Source organism: Grampus griseus (assembly GCF_964374135.1).
Source record: "Grampus griseus genome assembly, chromosome: 8".
NCBI lineage: Eukaryota > Metazoa > Chordata > Mammalia > Artiodactyla > Delphinidae > Grampus > Grampus griseus.
Window position 1 is genome coordinate 34,414,761 of NC_139002.1, and position 20,016 is coordinate 34,434,776.

Consider the following 20,016-nt stretch of genomic DNA (forward strand, 5'->3'; position numbering starts at 1 on the left):
TCCTAGTGGGTGGGGTTGTGTTCCTGTCTTGCTAGTTGTTTGGTATAGGGTGTCCTGAAACTTAGCTTGCTGGTCATTGAGTGGAGCTGGGTCTTGGCATTGAGATGGAGATCTTTGGGAGATTTTCACCATTTGATATTACATGGAGCTGGGAGGTCTCTGGTGGGCCAATGTCCTGAACTTGGCTCTCCCACCTCAAAGGCCCTGACGCCCAGCCAGAGCACCATGACCCTGTCATCCACACAGTTAAGAATAAAAGGGAGAAAAAAAGAAAGAAAGGAAAAAAGAAAGAAGAAAGAAAGAAAGAAAGAAAGAAAGAAAGAAAGAAAGAAAGAAAGATAAAATAACCTTATTAAAATACAAAATAATTATTAAAAATTAAAAAAAATTAAAGTAATTCTAAAAAAAAGAAAGAAGAGAGAAACCAAACCAAAAAACAAATCCACCAATGATAACAAGCGCTAAAAACTATACAAAAAAAAAAAAAAAAACCCGGAGAGACAGAACCCTAGAACAAATGGTAAAATCAAAGCTCTACAGAAAAAATCACACACAGAAGCATACATATACATACTCACAAAAAGAGAAAAGGAAAAAAATATACATATATATTGTTGCTCCCAAAGTCAACTGCCTCAATTTGGGATGACTCGTTGTCTCTTCAGCTATTCCCGAGATGCAGGGTACATCAAATTGATTGTGGAGATTTAATCTGCTGCTCCTGAGGTTGCTGGGAGAGGTTTCCCTTTCTCTTCTTTGTTCGCACAGCTCCTGGGGTTCAGCTTTGGATTTGGCCCGGCCTGTGTATGTAGGTCACATGAGGGTGTCTGTTCTTTGTTCAGATAGGATGGAGTTAAAGGAGTAGCTGATTATGGGTCTCTGGCTCATTCAGGATTGGGGGAGGAAGGGGTACAGATGCAGGGTGATCCTGTGGTGGCAGTGGCCGGCCTGATATTGCAACAGCCTGAGCCACACCGTGTGTTCTCCCAGGGAAGTTGTCCCTGGATCACAGGACCCTGGCAGTGGTGGGCTGCACAGGCTCCCAGGAGGGGAGGTGTGGATAGTGACCTGTGCTCGCACACAGGCTTCTTGGTGGCTGCAGCAGCAGTCTTAGTGTCTCAGGCCCGTCTCTGAGGTCTGCGATGATAGCCGCAGCTCGCACCTGTCTTTGGAACTCGTTTAGGCTGCGCTCTTAATCCCCTCTCCTTGCACACCACAAAACAAAGAGGCAAGAAAAAGTATCTTGCCTGTTTGGCAGTTCCAGACCTTTTCCTGGACATATTACCGGCTCGCTGTGGCATACTAGCCCCCTTCAGGCTGCGTTCACGCAGGCAACCCCAGTCCTCTCCCTGGGATCTGACCTCTGAAGCCGAAGCCTCATCTCCCAGCCCCCACCTGTCCCAGCGGTTGAGCAGACAAGCCTCTGGGGCTGGTGAGTGCTGGTCAGCTCTGATCCTCTGTGCCGGAATCTCTCTGCTTTGTCCTCTGCACCCCTGCTGCTGTGCTCTCCTCCGTGGCTCTGAAGCTTCCCCTCTCTGCCACCCGAAGTCTCCTGCAAAGGGGTTTCCTAATGTTTGGAAACCTTTCCTCCTTCACAGCTCCCTCCCACTGGTGCAGGTCCCATCCCTATTCTTTTGCCTCTCTTTTTTCATTTTTCTTTTACCCTATGTGGGGAGTTTCTTGCCTTTTGGGAGGTCTGAGGTCTTCTGCCAGTGTTCAATGGGTGTTCTGTAGGAGTTGTTCCACATGTAGATGTATTTCTGATGCATTTGTGGGGAGGAATTTGATCTCCACGTCTTACTCTTCTGCCATTTTGAAGGTCTCCCTACTTACTTCATTTTAAAGAAAATATCTGCCAAGCATACAAGCTTGAATAACAGTTCATAACTTCTGCACAGTAATCTAGTAAAAACATCTATTTGTTTTTAATTCCATGCTTTCTCTAAACATTTAAATTAATCACTTGTAGATACTCAAGTCATACATTCTGAATTTATTTTCCTTTCTGTGAAGAGTCCATTTAGAGCATATGGCTGTGGAATATGAGTGTTTGGGGGGAATGGAAGCAATTGTGTACTGAAGGATAAAAGCAGGGAGAGCTAGGGCTCTCTGTGTGAAATGCTAATACCTTTCTCTCTGCTTTAATATACTTTTCCTTCCACTCATTCAAATACACTCAACACCTCACCATCCACTTAAGCCCTGTCTTTTCCTGAAGTTTTTTGGTGTGAATTAATAAGTGTGCCAGGAGAGGGTCTCCAGAAGATCTCTAATGCAACTATGATTAATATTAGGAATGCTTTATACCATAGAGACTCCTGGACATGTTTCCTCCCTCATTGTAGTTCCTGATTTGTTCATCAGTCCAAATGTCTGTAACCTTAGTGAACAAAGAATGTGTAGGATGCTTTTTCCTCTGGTTTATTCACAGCATCCAGGACATTGCTTGACTCAGAGTAGCATTTAATGTTTTTTTTGCTGGAAGAATAATACCAGTGAAAGGCTACCAGCAGGTTTATATGTCAATAAGGAGAGAATATCCAGTGATACAGAATGAGCTCATGATTGAAACTGAAAAGTTTTATTTTTCTCCAATCACTGACAGATTTTCCTTCTTCTGCCCTAGATGACATTCTCAATGAGTCATCAGCTTTCCATATATTTTAAGGTATTAAAACAAGGTATGCTTTGGTAATTGTGACTAATTTTTAGTATACTAATATACCCAGCCCTTCCAAAGCCAAATTTTAATCTGTCATCCCTCTTCTCCCCAGATTAGGTTTGCCCTGTGAAAAGGAGACCTGAGGTAGGGCCAAAGTGGAGGTTTTTTTCCTGTCATCCTTTCTCCTGATGAATCTTTCAGATGTTGTTGGAAAGATCAAGGCCAAAAATGTTAGTTGACTGGCACTATTGTGATACTGTCACCAAGGCTCTCTGCATGTCAGATGACAAAATGCTGATTCTCTAGTGGCTTGCACATGATGGTTCTTTAAAGATTTCTTATAACCCATCATGCTGCCCAGTTCCTGGATATGACAATCTACCCTCTGACTGATGTCCTGTGTTGATGCCTCCCTCCCAGTTCTAGCCTCTAGGAGGCTACCTCTTTTTCTTTTTCTTAGTTCATCTCCTATCACATGGCATTGACTAGAATCCATTGAGATGGGTCAAGCCCATCAGGATCAACCTCTGTCCCCCAGGAAGTTCACGAACTTTTGCCCTTCCAAATGCTAGTAGTTAGTGCATCCTCTGTGACCTTTGCGTCTCATTCAACCTTCAAGGGTAACTCTTACCAGCTTCATGACTTTAAGCAACAGGAGTTAGTTTCTATACTCTGACTACCATATCACCCACCTTCAAAGTCTAGGGAAAGCACCTCAGGCTTTCTGAAGATTTTTCTAGCATGTTCGGCTCCATCCCTCTCTTTGTAAGGGATATCTGAGTTTCTGTAGCTTAGCAAGTATTTAGTGGTGGAGTGAGAGACAGGTCTCTTCTATTGCAGACACTCCCATTGCTACAAAGAGTTCCCCTGGAGCCTTCTCTCTTGGCTTGAGGAAAATATCTTCTTTCTTTCCCCTTAGTGATGGGAAGAGAAAACTCACTCCACTTCTGTCAGCTTTATATAGTCTGATGATTTTTTAACTTCTTTTAACTTTCCTTAAATTTCTTATTGTCTGATTGTTTAGGCAGAACTGTATTTGGCATCTTCTAGTAAATAACACACCCATGTGTCCAGCAATATTTCTTTCAAATATTGGGACACAGTGTCTATTCTCACCTTTGAGGCTGTAGTAAAAGTTCTGAGATGATTGGAAAACAATATTAGAATATAGAAGGAGATTTAAAATAATATAGCCTAAGACGCTGTGTCACAAAGAAAGAAATGAGGAAATTCACAATTTGTGGCAAAGTTTAAATTAGCACACAGCCCTCCTAATTCTAGTCTATTTCTCGTCGAATGCGTTATTTTGCATTCTGGAGAGAATCATTCTGAAAACTTATAGGAAACTTTATTTAAAACAAGGTTCTGACCAAACAGAATAGCTTCATAGAATGGAATCATTTGAGTTCATGAAAAGACCATTTTTATAATCAGACCTATTTTATTGCTCTAAAAAAATAAATCTCCTGGGATGGAATCTGGAACAGATTAGGTTCTTGCCAATTTATGCTACATAATGAGATTCTAGTGCATTATTTTTCCCCAATTCATTGCATTTATTTGACAATAACAACTGTTTGTTCCTTAAATTCAATATTACATCATAGTTTGCTATCTTTAATTTCAAACTAATCTCTTTTTTGGTCTTTATTTCTATTGTTGGCTCCACTCTTCTCCCACATACTGGCTCAAAATAGCAGACTGGAGGATTTTTTATTTTCTCCTCTTTTATCCCTTATGTCCGGTAAGTGTCAACTCCACTGGATGTATCCATATATTGTTTCTAAACTCCAACCTATTCTTTCCATTCCCAGTTCTTCTACCTACAACTATTCACCATTCTCTCATTTGGTATTCCTCTATTATTAAACATCCTCTGTTATTAAAAACATGATAAAATAAAATTAAAATCTTGTAACTATTCCTTAAAGTCCAACTTTCAGAATCATAGATTTAAGGATTAGAGGAAAAATTGATATCATCTGATTGAGCAAGCCCTTTGATGCTAAAATTATCTTTATATAATAATCATTCAGCTCATGCCTGAGAACTGACAGACTCTCTTGAGATACAGTTGATTCTACCACAGGCAGACACTGGTTGCTTAGAGTGATCTTCTTTTTAGACAAATTAATTGTACCTCTCATTTTACTGTACTTTGACTGGTTTGTCCCTTTGGATTTCTTTAGAATAAGTGTAAGCTGCTTATATATAACAAACTTTTAGCTACTTAAAGATAACAGTTGTTAGACCTTTAAAAAAATCTGTCTTTTGAGCTGAGATTCTGGCTTATTTGCCATGTGACAATTCTTTCTTGCTACGGGAAATAATAAGCTGATGCATCTCACCAAGATATCAGGATACTGAAAATGATATTTATATATGATACATTAAGGGGAAAAAAGGTTATTTTTTTCAGTCTTTGCAGCTTGTTTTATGCCATGAATAATTATACTTGTTTACTAGACAATACACAAAGGCCAACTCTCAATATCCCAAATACAGAAGATAATTTGCAATTGAAAGTCATTACTGTTAATCTGGATATAATACAGGCAGGTCAAATCATTCTGTAAATCATGACCAGATTCTGTAAATCATTCTGTAATATAGACCAGGGTCTATACCCAGAGTTCAACTATAAAAATACTTTTGCCTGCCTCTCCTAAGACATTTGTATATTGGAGTTCTGAATATTTTACTCATTAGCTTAGAAAAGCATCCATTAATTAATTCAGGGAAGACCTTGCAAAAAGAAGGAAGTTTCCCCTGAATCTGGTCAAAAATTACCTTAAACATTAGCTGAATCTTTAATTTAGTTTTCATTCCTTTAATTTCTTTTATCTTTTCTATTATAATATGGTTTCAAATTTTTCTTCATCACTTGTTTTCCCTCCACTGAACCCATTCTTATTTATCCATGTTTCCATAATATGATCTAGCCTAGAACTGAACATAATACTATAGTCATTGTTAGCAAACAGATGCAAAGTAGATCTAACCTCTCCCTTATTCTAGACATTGTTAATACAGCTGAAGATCATGCTAACTCCTTTTTGGTAAGCACATACCACTGTTGACTTCTAATGAAATCAATAAATATCCATTGAATACTTGCAGTTCTAAATCCTCATTGTTGTCTTCTTTCTTCCAGACTTTTGCAGTAGTAACTTACCTATTTTCCCTGCCTACATTCTTTCCCAAGCTCTAAAATCTATTTTTTGTAAAGAACCTAGCACAATCTTTTAACATGTTATCAAGTTACATCTCTCCTCTGCTTAAAATATGATCTGGTCATTGCCTCTCTATTTTTCCTTATCACTTTTCTTGTCATATACTCTCTTCATCTATATTGGTTTCCTCTCTTCTTCTGTATTGGTTCTTTTTCAAACACAGTAAGTCTGTTTCCTCTTTTTTTTTTTTTTTTTGGCTGTACACGGGCCTCTCACTGTTGTGTCCTCTCCCATTGCGGAGCAGAGGCTCCGGATGCGCAGGCCCAGTGGCCATGGCTCACGGGCCCAGCTGTTCCATGGCATGTGGGATCCTCCCAGACCAGGGCACGAACCTGTGTCCCCTGCATCAGCAGGCGGACTCTCAACCACTGCACCACCAGGGAAGCCCCTGTTTCCCCTTGATGACTTGACACTGTGGCTGAAACACTTTCACCCAGATATTCACCTGGTTTCCTTTTCCACTTTTATTAGGTCTTTCCTTGGAGACCTACTCAGAGTGACCTTTCTTGATCACCCTGTGTAACGTAACATCTTGCTACCCCATCTCCATACACATCACTTACTATCCCTTTATTCCACTTAGTTTCTTTATAAAAATTATCCTTTTTAGGTCTTGTGTTATTTCATTTCTTGCTAAGTTGTCTCTCTTCCTAGAAAGTGAGTTCCTTAAGGACACAAATTTTGTCTGTCTTATTCACTGCTATATCCTTGATGAACAGAGCAATATATAGTAGACACTGAATTAGTATTTGTTAAATTAACAAACAAATAAATTGGACTGAAAGGTATTTGGAATTTATTAGGCCACTGGAACTGAGAATGAGATTATTATTTTTTAAATTCCTTTTATCTCTGTAATCTCTACCCCCAATAAACAACATCTTTGACACATTATATATGTCATGCCCACTTGGAACTTTTTATCCACAGCTATGATATTTTTTATAAGACAGACCAAACCATAAATAAAACAATGCTGCACCAAAAGTTCTACTGAATCTTATTAAAAAAAAAACAGTTACTATCTTCAGAGTTATACTGAAAAAAATATGGATCCAGGGCCCAATTTGAAATAGCTCTTACCAATTTAGGCATTAAACAAAGACAGCTCTATGTCAGCAAGGATATCAGCTAGTACATCTCTCTGAATCACTATAAAAGAGCAAGTAAAGAGTATATAAGCCAAGTGTCCTCTTGGGAAATTTTAGAATCTCTTGAAACAAAATCTGCCAGAATACATGCTGAGCAGAAATGGGTGACATGAGACCAGAGAAGCCTGATCAAATGCACTAATAATTTAAAAATTTGACCTAATTTATTTTTCTTTGCTTTATTTTTTCATTTCTTTTTTTTCCTCTTTATTTCTTTCAAATTTTTACAGGCTATTTTCACAGTCCCCTAATCTAACCTAAGATAATTGCTACTTCTTTAACTCAAGACTTCAGAATGTCCAAACAAGGCTCAGCATAGTTCTTGGTATTGAAAACATATCAGAACTTTTGTTTGCAGGGAGGTTTTTTGTTTTGTTTTAATTACAAATTCAATTTCATTACTAATGATTCTGTTAAGAACGTCTATTTCTTCCTGATTCAGTCTTGGCAGGTTGCATGTTTCTAGAACTTTGTCCATTTTTTCTAGGTTTTCCAATTTGTTGGTGTATAACTGTTCATAGTGTTCTCTTCTGATTTTTTTGTATCTCTGCGGTGTCAGTTGTTATTTTTCCTCTTTCATTTCTTATTTTGTTTACTTGGGCCCTTTGTCTTTTATTCTTGACAAACCTGACTAAACATTTATCAATTATGTTTATCATTTCAAAAAAACAGTACTTGGTTTCATTAATCTTTTCTGTTGTTTTTTGGTCTCTATTTATTTCCTTTCTTATCTTTATTATTTCCTTCCTTCTGCTGACTTTGGGCTTTGAGCTTCTTTTCCTAATTCCTTTAGATGATGTGTTAGGTTGTTTATTTGAGATATTTCCTGTTTCTTGATGTAGGCCTATACTGCTATAAACTTCCTTATTAGAAGTTCCCATATGTTTTTGTTGCATCCCAAAGACTTTGGAAAGCTGTGTTTCCATTTTCATTGTCTCCAGGTATTTTCCGATTTCTTCTTTGATTTCTTCATTGACCCATTGATTTTTTAATAACATGTTGCTTAGTCCCCACATGTACTACAAAGCTACAATAATCAAAACAGCATGGTACTGTATCAAATATAGACACATAGATCAATAGAATAGTATAGAGAGCCCTGAAATAAACCCACACACTTATGGTCAAATAATCGATGACAAAGGAAGCAAGAATATGCAATGGAGAAAAGATAGACTCTTAAATAACTGATGCTGGGAAAACTGCACAACTTCATGTTAAATAATGAGATTAAAACATTTCCTTACATCATATACAAAAATAAATTCAAAATGGGTTAAATACCTAACTGTAACATCTGAAACCATAGAACTCTTAGGAGAGAAAATAGGCAGAACATCCTTTGACATAAATCATAGCGATATTCTTTTGTATATGTCTCCTAAGGCAAAAGAAATAAAAGCAAAAATAAACAAGTGGGACCTAATTAAGCTAAAAGATTTTGCACAGCAAAGGAAACCATCAAAAAAAAAAAAAAAAAAAGACAACCTATTGAATGAGAGAAGATATTTGCAAATGATAAGACAAATAAGGAGTTAATATTCAAAATGTATAAGCAGCTTATACAACTCAATATTGAAAAAATAAACAACCTGATTAAAAATGGGCAGAAAATTTGAATATTTTTCCAATGAAGACATGCAGATGGCTAACAGGCATATGAAAAGATGCTCAACCATGTTAATCATTAGAGAAATACAAATCAAAACTACAATGAGACATCACCTCACACTTACCAGAATGGCAAACATCAATAGCAAATGTTGGAGAGGATGTGGAAAAAATGGACACTGCTGGTTGGAATGTAAATTGCTGCAGCCACTGTGGAAAACACTATGGGAAGTTCCTCAAAATACTAAAAGTAAAACTACCATATGATCCAGAAGTTCCACTCCTGAGTATATATCTGAAGAAAACAAAAACACTAATTCAAAAAGATATATGCAAAAAATAAAAAATATATGTACCTCAATGTTCATAGAAACATTATTTATAGTAACCAAGACATTGAAACAACCTAAGTGCCCATCAATAGATGAATGGATAAAGAAGATGTGGTATATACATAAAATGGAATATTACTCAGACATAAAAACTGAATGGCATTCTGCCATTTGCAGTAACATGGATGGACCTAGAGAGTATTATGCTTAGTGAAATAAGTCAGACAGAGAAGGACCTAGAGAGTACTATGCTTAGTGAAATAGGTCAGACAGAGAAAGACAAATACTGTATGTTATCACTTATATGTGGAATCTAAAAAATAAAACAAATGAGTATAAAAAAACAGAAACAGATGCACACATATAGAGAATGAACTAATAGTTACCAGTAGGGAGAGGGAAAGGAGGATGGGCAAGATAGGGGTATGAGATTAAGAGACACAAACTACTAGTATAAAATTGATAAGCAACAAGGATATATTGTACAGCAGAGTAGAATATAGCAATTATTTGGTAATAACTATAAATAGAGTATAATCTATAAAAATATGGATTCATTGTATTGTACAACTGAAACTAATATAATGTTTTAAATCAACTATACTTCAATTAAAAAACACACACATCAGAACAATCAGGTTAGAGAATACAAAATCATTCATTCCTTTTGGATGTTTTCTAGCCAGAAAGTGCTATAACCAGAAACATAGCTTATGCCCCTCTTAACAGAAGAAACAAATCAAACAATTAATTGTTTCCTTTAATTCACTTAAAAATAGGTACCTGTACTTACAGAAAATATTATGTTAGAACTTGTGTATGAAACATCAAATAAAATAGGTATCACCTTTGTTTTTATAGAGCAGATGGCCTTATAATTTTTTATTTAAACATGTAAAAATAATAGTTGCAAAATATGCAAGTACTAAAAAGGAAAAATCATCACTTAAAACCAAATTTATCCCTGATTGTCACTGTTTGGATGGTTCCACCATACTCTAAATCCACAGTAGTTAAGGTCATGCTGCAATCATAGCCAGCATCATAAACAGATCATTAGGAATAATTAAGTTATCTGACAAATTTCAGTGTTAAACCAACACTGAGAATTAGAATGGAAAGCATTTTTTTCAAATGCTAGAAAGAAAAATTTATTGTGTTGACATCTATATCGAATAAATATTATCAAATATAGAAGTTGATGACTAAATTTCAAGAAATCTGTAGTTAACTTGATTAATGGTTAGAAAAATAAGATGTTCCCAAAGAGCTAAAATAAACATAAAATTATACAGCACTTAACCCTTTTCCATTCTCACAACTAATTATATAGGGTTTATTTTACACATGGTATATTTACAGAATTTGTGTCCTGATAAACCTATACAATTTATTTAAAGTCAAGGAGAGGAGAAATTTTTCCTTGCATTTGTTCTGCGTCTCAACTGTGTTCAGCTTTCCTTGGGGCTCAGTGTATGTCTCTCCATTTTACAGACAGAATTGACTTGTATTTGAACCAATGAGTTACAAAAAAGTAGCTGTTTTCTTGCTGACAATGGCTCAAGCTAATGCATGGGGGCAGCTCCCCAGAAGTTCATACTAAGCAGTTAGTAATCTCTGCCATAAATAAACATATTTCACAGTAGTATTACTGTGGTAGAAATTTATCTCTGTTTAAAGAATGATACTGTGAATATTCATTTACATTTTCTTGTGGGCACTTGATACAATACAAATTCTTTGAGCATTATTTTAAAATAACAAAGAGAATCAATGTAGCATATGATTCATTTTTTATCAACAAATATTTGTCATCATTAAAAATAATAATGCCAGTCCAGTGTAAAAAGCATGGGATAACTTTCATGGCACTTTCTGGATTACAACATACTTTGATGTATAGTGCTTACTCCTTAACCAAACTCAAGAGGAAATATATTTTTAATATATTTTTTATGTAAGATAAATAACATTTAGATGACTTAATAAATTAGTTAATTCTCTCTTTAATCTTCAAAACACTGAGAACACATATTTATCCTCAATTCTCTAGGATGCTTTCTTTAGTTGATGGTTTCATTTTATATCACTCCAGGAAGTGCTGCCAATTTCAGATACTTTTTAACATTTCCTTTGCCTTTAAGATAAAAGTAACAAATAAAACTCTCTAAATTCAGATGATGCACTCCCCTCCCCCTGCTGCCCTCCACCTTGCTCACAGGAGAAATTAAATTATATTCTGATTAATTACATGTCTAATACCACCAGTGCACAGCTGATAAGAGTCAACTTGGTTTTCTGCACTGAGGTAGGCTCCATTATCATCATGACTTCCTGGGGGACCAATACAGTGTGCACATACATAATTTCAAAATGATCACAGAGGAGCCATAATCCATTTCTCTTTCTCATCTGCAGTAGCCCAGTCAGACTTAATATTATCAGGCACCTGTTTTCAGTAACACTTTTGTTTTCATTTCCTTTTAAAGTTATTAGGCAGCACTAGCTGACAGTGACAAAGTTCTGTGCTATTTACCACACTGCCAGTAAGAAGAAGGATAGTATTTGTATAAGCTTATCAATGACAGACATTCTCTGTTTAATAGTATATCATCCTCTTGGCAGAAGGAGCAGGCTGTCACCTTTCCAATAAAATGGATTTAACCCAGTGGAGGAGAATGGGGTCAAAGTAGAGAAAAAATGCCTTATTTGCAGGCTTGTTTTTGAAGCAATACAGCTTATATTGAAAGCATCTGAAAGTAAGCCAAGGAAAGTAACTAGATGTACTTATGTAGGAAGGAGGTCAGTGTAGCTCTGAGCAACTGGATTTCCTCTTTTGCCTCCCCTTCATGTCACCTGCTATGCTGAAAGAATTGTTGTAGGAGGCAGCTTTCTCATTATTCTTCCACTAGTTACCATCTATATGATGTTGGGCATATGACAGAATCTTCCTGAGCCTCTCATCCCTATTGAGAACAAACAGTATTTTACTTGCCCAAGTACAAGGAACTGGACTTCACAATCTCCAAATTATTTTTAATTCTAAGATTTATAAATGCAGTTAGAGAAATACATTTTTTTCATTTTAGAAGAGATATAAATACATCTAGCTTTAATAAATCTAATTAAATATTATTTTAAGTTATAACTTTGATAGAAATATATAAATAGAATTGTGATGTTGACAAATATAGGCTGGTACTGGGGAGTGCAAAAAGAACACTTTCAAAAATCTTCAAAGAAAAGGGTGTGTGTTAATGAGTCTAATAATAGCTGCTTTCTAGATATTCTAATAATACATATTAAAATTAATATTTGTATATGACAGTGTCCTATAAGGCTATTCTATTACATTTCACAGAAAGAAATCTATTTGTAATAAATATCATTGTAATAGATTTCACCCATTGTTAAACATTTCAAAAGAAACTAGCCATATTTCAAAAGGAATATAATGAGTAAGAAATCCATTGAATAGGGTATTCTGTATAACAGAGCAGAAAAATGTAAACCCTTTAGCTTTTGTTGTTGTTATTATTTATTTACTTCAACATGGAGACTGAATGAAAAGCAATTCACAAAGAACCTTGAAATGCCAGTCAAGTTGCTTATAAATCCTGAACCTTATTGTCTCTTCCCAATCATTATCTCTTCACATATTTGAAGGATAATATATCCTTGAAGAATCACTTTTAAAGAATATAATAACATGGATTTTGGCACAGTAGAGGTTGAAATGTTGATGCTTCTTGTCACATATACGTTCATAACTAGGCTTTAGTAATTATGATTGCTTCCCCAAATGATTTCACACATTCTATCATGAAAAGCTTAAATTTTATTGAACTTAATTAATTTCATATGGATAAAAATAGTTTGACTGATTTTTAAAGCTTTTTAAGCTCAGCTAATGAGGTTATTAGATCACAGTGCTGTCTCTGTCACTGTTTCTGAAATAAAGATACGAAGAAATTCCATTTTCTTTATTATTAACTAAAACAGGATTGTTATTATTTGCATGTTAAACATTTATAGATATCAATAAACATGTGGTAGAACTCAAAACTGAGCATGGCTACTTTTATGGCTTTATGCACACCCTTAAACCACTTTACTGAAGTATAATTATAATAAGCTGTACATATTTAGTATATACAACTTGATGAGTTTGCAATAAGTATATACCCATGAAACCATCACCACAATCTATGCCATAAACATATCCAACAACTCCAAAAGTTATCATCTGCCTTCTTGACATTATATTATTATTATTGTTATTAGTATTATTATTATTTAGTGGTAAGAGTATATAAAATAAATAAGATTTACCCTCTTAGCAAATTTCTAAGGGGTACCACTTAAATGAGGAAGCAAAAATAATCAAACTCATAGAAACAGAGTAGAATGGTGGTTGCCAGGGGCTGTAGAGAGGGGGGACGGAAGGAGTACTAGTCAAAGGTGCACAGTTTCAATTATGCAAGATGCATACTTCCTACAGATCTATTATAGAGCATAGTGCCTATAGTTTGTAATACTGTACTGCATATTCTTTACAATATGCTTCTCCAGCTACTCTCTTTACGAGGTCAAATATAGTTTTCCAATCCTTGAATCAGTCTTGGCCTATGTGATTTGCTTTTGTCAATGAGACATTAGTAAACATGACAGACAGGCTTGAACCATGCTTGCAAATTGGCACCTACCCTTTCTATTGTTGTACCTAGGAACCCGCAACCACAGCCAAGAGCCTGGGCTAGACTACTGGATGATCAGAGACATGACAAGGTCATTCCCACTGCCTTTACTAGTAGGAGATAGTAACCAGCAGCATGGGTGAGACCGCATGACACCATCAAGTCCTATTCTTTCAACCCTCATGGGAAGTTTTAGAGATCAGCTGAACCTTCCCAAATCAGAAGAACCACCAAACTGACTTTCAGAATTGTGAGAAATAATATTTTTGAAGTTTTTGTTTAAGCTAAAAAACTTGAGGATGATTTTTATGGAGTTAAAGCTAATTAGCACAATATACAATTGACATCTATTTAAGCTATTATGTGGATTATATTTCTATAAACAGTAGTTTCTCTAACCTTAAAACACACACCCAGAAATGTACAGATGAAATTCATTCCTTCCTGAATTTCTCTTTTCCAAGTTATTTGTCATTTTTTTCTCTTTCTCCTCCTCAGCTCAACTTCTCATAAAACAAAATTTATAGTAACTGTATTATTTTCCTCCTCTGCTAATCATTTCACAGCTCATTATCATAAGACAGATGTTCCCACTACTTCGTTAAAGGCAATTATCATTAGCATTAAGAGGAAATGTTTTTAGTACTAATCTCACGTAACATTCCTACAGCATTGCCACTGCTGACCACTCCTTCTCAGAACCTGTTCTGTTATCACTCTTTCCTAGAATTTCTCCCAACTCACCATCCCTGCTTTTCAACCTATACTTTCTCTTGCCCCTTATTCATGCTTCTCAGAATTTCTTCCTTGCCTTATGACTCATCATTACCTACATAATCCTTGGGTGATTATTTTCCTCCCCAGAGCTTCAAATCCATCTATACAATAATGAACCCCATAATGAACCCCAAATTTACTTTTAACTCAGTCATCTTTCTTTAAACATCTCCATCTGAGTGTGTCACAGATATCTGAAGCTCAACATGTGCATTATTGAGTTCAGTATTTCCCCACTCTGAATTGCACCCCCTACTTTATTCAGTATCCAAATAAATGACAATATCATCTACTCCATAAGCAAATTGAGACCTTGCTATTTCCTCTAAAACAAAATATTTAATTATTTACCAACTTCTATATATTTTATTGCCAAAAAACGTTTGAATCTGTCAGCTCCTGATGCCCTTCACTACTGTTATGCTTAATCCATTTTGTTTCCATAAACCCAAACCAGTTTCCACTTTTATTAATATCTTATATTAATATGGAACATTTGCCACAAATAATGGACAAATATTGACATTTTATTTTTAACTGAAGTACATACTTTATTCAGATTTCCTTAATTTTTAAATATTTTTTTTTTCTGTTGCAAGATCCTATCCAGGGTAATGCATTACATTTATTTATTATGTTTCCTTAGTCTCCTCTTTCTGTGACAGTTTCTCCAATATTCTTGGTTTTTGATGACCTTGAAAATGTTGAGGATTACTGGCCAGGTGTTTCATAGAATGCTCCTCAGTTGGGATTTTTCTGATATAGAGACACAGGCTTTAGGAAGGAAAACTACAGAGGTGAGGTGCCATTCTTGTCACATTATATCTTGGGTAAATGCTGTTACGGTTGGTGTTGACCTTGTTCATCACTAGGTTGATGTAGTCCTTATCACTCTCCTCCGCTGTAAAGCTACTTTCTTTATTCCGCTTTTCTATTCTGTACTTTTTGGAGATACGTCACTATGTGCAGTCCACACTTAAGGAAGTGGGAGCTACACTCCACCTCCTTGAAAACAAAGCATTAAATAAATTATTTGAAATTCATCTACATGGGAAGTTTGTCTATTCTTTTCATTATTCAATCACTTATTTATATCAATATGGACTTTTAAATTTTATTCTTTGGGTTGTAACTCAATACTTCTTTATTTTCTTGCTCAAATTTTTCCAGTTTGGGCCATTGGGAACTCTTTTTTTTTTTTTTAACATCTTTATTGGAGTATAATTGCTTTACAATGGTGTGTTAGTTTCTGCTTTATAACAGTGAATCAGTTATACATATACATATATCCCCATATCTCTTCCCTCTTGCGTCTCCCTCCCTTCCACCCTATCCCACCCCTCTAGGTGGTCACAAAGCACCGAGTTGATCTCCCTGTGCTCTGCAGCTGCTTCCCACTAGCTATCTATTTTACATTTGGTAGTGTATATATGTCCATGCCACTCTCTCACTTTGTCACAGCTTACCCTCCCCCCTCCCCATATCCTCAAGTCCATTCTCTAGTAGGTCTGTGTCTTTATTCCCATCTTGCCCCTAGGTTCTTCATGACTTTTTTATTTTTCTTAGATTCCATATATACTTGTTAGCATACGGTAATTATTTTTCTCTTTCAGTTAGTTCCTGTGTCCCTTTGACATTGGTTCCTCATATGTTTGTTTTTTGTTTGCTTTAGCAGCTCCTCACTTTCTGGCACAAGATATTCTAGGCTAATCAAGTATATTTCCTGCCCCAGTCCAAGAATCAGCCATATCTCCAAATAGCCCTGATTCTTTTAATTGGAGAATGGTATTAGAAACCAAGATCGTGGCACTTTGTGTGCTGGTTTCTACTGCAGTACATTGCTTCTAGGCCTTCTCAGATGACAGAGAAAAGTAAATATATGTGTGTACACCTAGCCATGTATATATACATATCTATGAATACTTTTCATATGTAACTATATGTATCTACATTAAGCTAAACATGACTTCATATTGAAGTCTCCAACTCTAATCCATTACCACATGGATAATTCTAGCCTTCTTCTCTTGCTTATCTGTAACCTTCCACTCCATCAGTGAGACAGTTGGCTCCCACCATCCACCATGCATTGACTTAATTGTTCAATCCCATGCATAGGGGTTTTAGAGTTGCTAACACAGAGAAATAAAGTTCTTAACTAGAGTACAGTGTCAAAGTACAGTTTTTTGTTTGTTTGTTTTTGCCTTTAGTTTTACAGATTCATTTCCAAAGTTACTTAAGTTGGTACCATTTTTCCCACACTCCCCTAAAGTGGAGGTTGTTTCATACATTTGTAATACTGTTAGATTCTTTGTCACATTCTGCGTTTCATCCAGGGACCCTCTAACCTCCTAGATTATTATTATTTTAATTTATGTACATTAAGGTTTACTCTGTGCTGTTAAGCTCTATTGGTTTTGATAAATGCATAATGTTATTCTTCCACCACTACAGTATCATACAGAATAGTTTCACCAAGCTGAAAAATGCCTACGCTTCCTTCACTCATTTAGTCATCCCCTGACCCCAACCCCTGGCAATCACTGATCTGTGCACTCTCTATAGTTTTTCCCTTTCCAAAAGGTCATATATATAAAATCATACAGTATGTAACCTATTCAGACTGGATTCTTTCACTTAGCAATATGCATATAGTATTCATCCTGTGTTTGAATAACTTGATAGTTCATTTATTTTTATCACTGAGTAGTATTGCATTATATGGAATTTCTATGGTTTATTAACTTATTGAAGGGTATCTTGGTTATTTCTAGTTTTTGGTGATTATTATTAAAGCTCGTATAAACTTTTTTGTGTAGGTATTTTGTGTGCCATAAATTTTAAAATCAGTTAGGTAAATACCTAGGAACCAAATGCTTGATTAGATGGTAAAACCAGTTAGCTTTGTAAACACTGCCAAACTATTTTCCAAGGTGGCTGTACCATTTTGCCTCCTTACCAGCAATTAATGAACTTCCTTGTTTTCTGCATCCTCAAGAGTAACTAGTATTGGTTTTACTTCCTCTTTTTTTTTCTGGATCTTAGCCTTTCTGATATGTATAATGGTATCTCATTGTTTTAATTTTGAGTGCATTTTTAATATAAGGCTGTATATTCCTGTGAATGGTGTCAAAGTTTCATTGCTCTGAATAGCCAGTTTTTAAACTCAAGGTTGTGTAAGAGTTCTATATTTTCTAGTTAAACACACCCAAGATAATCCACCCATTAAAACATGAATAAATAAAACAGAGAAGAAATACAGTCTGGGTCTTCTCTTATTTCTTCAATTGGTGTTGGTTCAAATAGCATCAACAATATAAAATGTGCTTATGACCTATGGCTTAATTACCCACATATTCTGTAATAGTAATCAAGTTAGTGTACAAAATAGGTCCTGTTAGGTAATACTCATAGACAAATAACCAGGGAAAACATTAATAATAAAATAAAATAGTAAATATTGAATGTAAGTATCACCAAGTAACAAGAGCATAATAAAAGCCATACTTCTAGAATAATTCGCTAAATAAGGAGGTGGAGAAAGGTTTTTGTTTGTTTGGTTTTTTTGCGATACGCAGACCTCTCACTGTTGTGGCCTCTCCCGTTGCGGAGCACAGGCTCCGGACTCGCAGGCTCAGTGGCCATGGCTCACGGGCCTAGCCGCTCCGCGGCATGTGGGATCTTCCTGGACCAGGGCACGAACCCGTGTCCCCTGCATCGGCAGGCGGACTCTCAACCACTGTGCCACCAGGGAAGCCCCTGGAGAAAGGTTTTGAAAATAATTATCCTTGATAAGTGGTCCTTTCAATATCTAATCAATTTTATTTAAACAGCTATCTACAACATAAATTCATGTTTTAAATATCACTAATATGTGTATATATGCTTCATATTAAATGCAGATGATTAAAAATCAGATCCCATGTAAAAATTAGAAACGTCCTTTGCTTTTGACTTTTTTTTGTCTTTGTCTATAGTATTTGAAAAACAACTTACCTCCAGACTCATCATCTTGTTTCATCAGAAAGAGCAGCACCTAGATTCCCTTATGAGCTACAAATCTAGGCATCACAGATACCAACTCAAGCTGAGTATTTTTGTCTTTCAACACCATTATATAATACCTCCTTTGAAGTGACTGTTTATTTCGGGGAGATAAGTTGGGCCAGCACATGAAAATAAAACTTTGGAGCGATATTACAATCTATCACTCTTCCTCCACCTAGCATTGTCAGATTAATATATAAAAACACTGGACACCAGTTAAATTTAAATTTTAGATAAAATAGAATAACATATTGCATGAAACATACTAGAAATAAAGTAATTATATGTTGTTTATTTGAAATTCAATCTTAACTGAGCATCATTCATTTCATCTTGCAAACCTACCTCCATTCCCCTCAGTTAGTTTATGAGTTCAAGAGGAGAATGGCACTGAGAAGATAAAAGAGAGACCAGATCATCATGGAAGATGGTAATACTGCACAGAAAGAATGTAAGATAGGATAAAATATTTAAAGACTCTTTATTTCTTTTATAAGTGACTATAATCATGATAAACCAGGATGTTCATTTAACTTTCACTGTCTCTGAAACTATTCACTTATTTTTCATGTTTTCACAAATGTCTCTACCCATATTTTATAGAGATGTATATATATATATATAAAATGATGATTTAGATTGTAAATGAAAGTCAATGAGATGGGATGGACACTTATTTTGTTAACATTTATATGGTATTTTTATAAGCACCTTATTATATGTGACTTTTTGTGGTGCTAACAGAGGTTTAAGGGTTGTTGTCTCTTTTTCTTGTTGTTGAAAAGATGAATCCTGATATAAATTTAAATGAACACAGGAGGATATAGTTAATGAAGACCTTTATATATTTTTGTTATTTGATACGTAAGGCGGGTTTTTTACCTGAAAGACACCCAGTGACTGACAGAAACAGAATAAGTTTCCAAGAGGAGGCCATCCTTGGTGACTAGGATCACCTGAGTCCCAGTGTATTTAGCAGCTCTGACGTTTCTTCGTTAAAGAATGCCCTGTTGAGACAGATAACAATTTTCAAAAACAGGGAAAAGAAAATAAACAAACAAAAAGGTAAAAAAACAAAAAACAAATCAAAAATCTCATAATAAAATGATAAATAACTTTCATTGCAAACGTCAGATTAATATATACTTGGACATTGACAACCATAATAGAGTTTCCATTAGAATTAATTTAATGCACAACACAAAAACTTCGGAAAAGTGATAAACTTTCTCTGTCACATTTACTTATACTAAATACTCCCTTACAGATAATAAAAACATCAGGTTCTAATGGGGATGATTTTTCCTCACAGGGAATGTATAATAGTTATATTTATTACGTTAGACAAATTATTGGACTAGAAAAATAGGGTAGAAGAACCAGTTATATCAATATATACTCCTCTGGTCTAGAACATAACTAATTATCAGTTAAGCAAGTGATTTTACACATTGTGTCTGTAGCTCATCTAAACCTCTACAGGGAATTTTTCTCATTTAATTATTA

General features: G+C 35.4%; 1 protein-coding gene across 3 annotated transcripts in view; it reads right to left on the bottom strand.

Annotated features, from left to right (window-relative positions):
- CNTN5 (contactin 5) overlaps positions 1 to 19,447 on the bottom strand; it is a gene marked incomplete at both ends in the record, with an annotated part of 779,158 nt that extends 759,711 nt beyond the window's left edge. For all 3 annotated transcript variants that reach the window (XM_082660864.1, XM_082660863.1, XM_082660862.1), the window contains one exon: positions 19,393 to 19,447. In XM_082660864.1, coding sequence (XP_082516990.1) covers positions 19,393 to 19,447 — 55 coding nt within the window. The remainder of the gene's footprint in view (positions 1 to 19,392) is intronic.
- Positions 19,448 to 20,016: the final 569 nt, after the last annotated feature.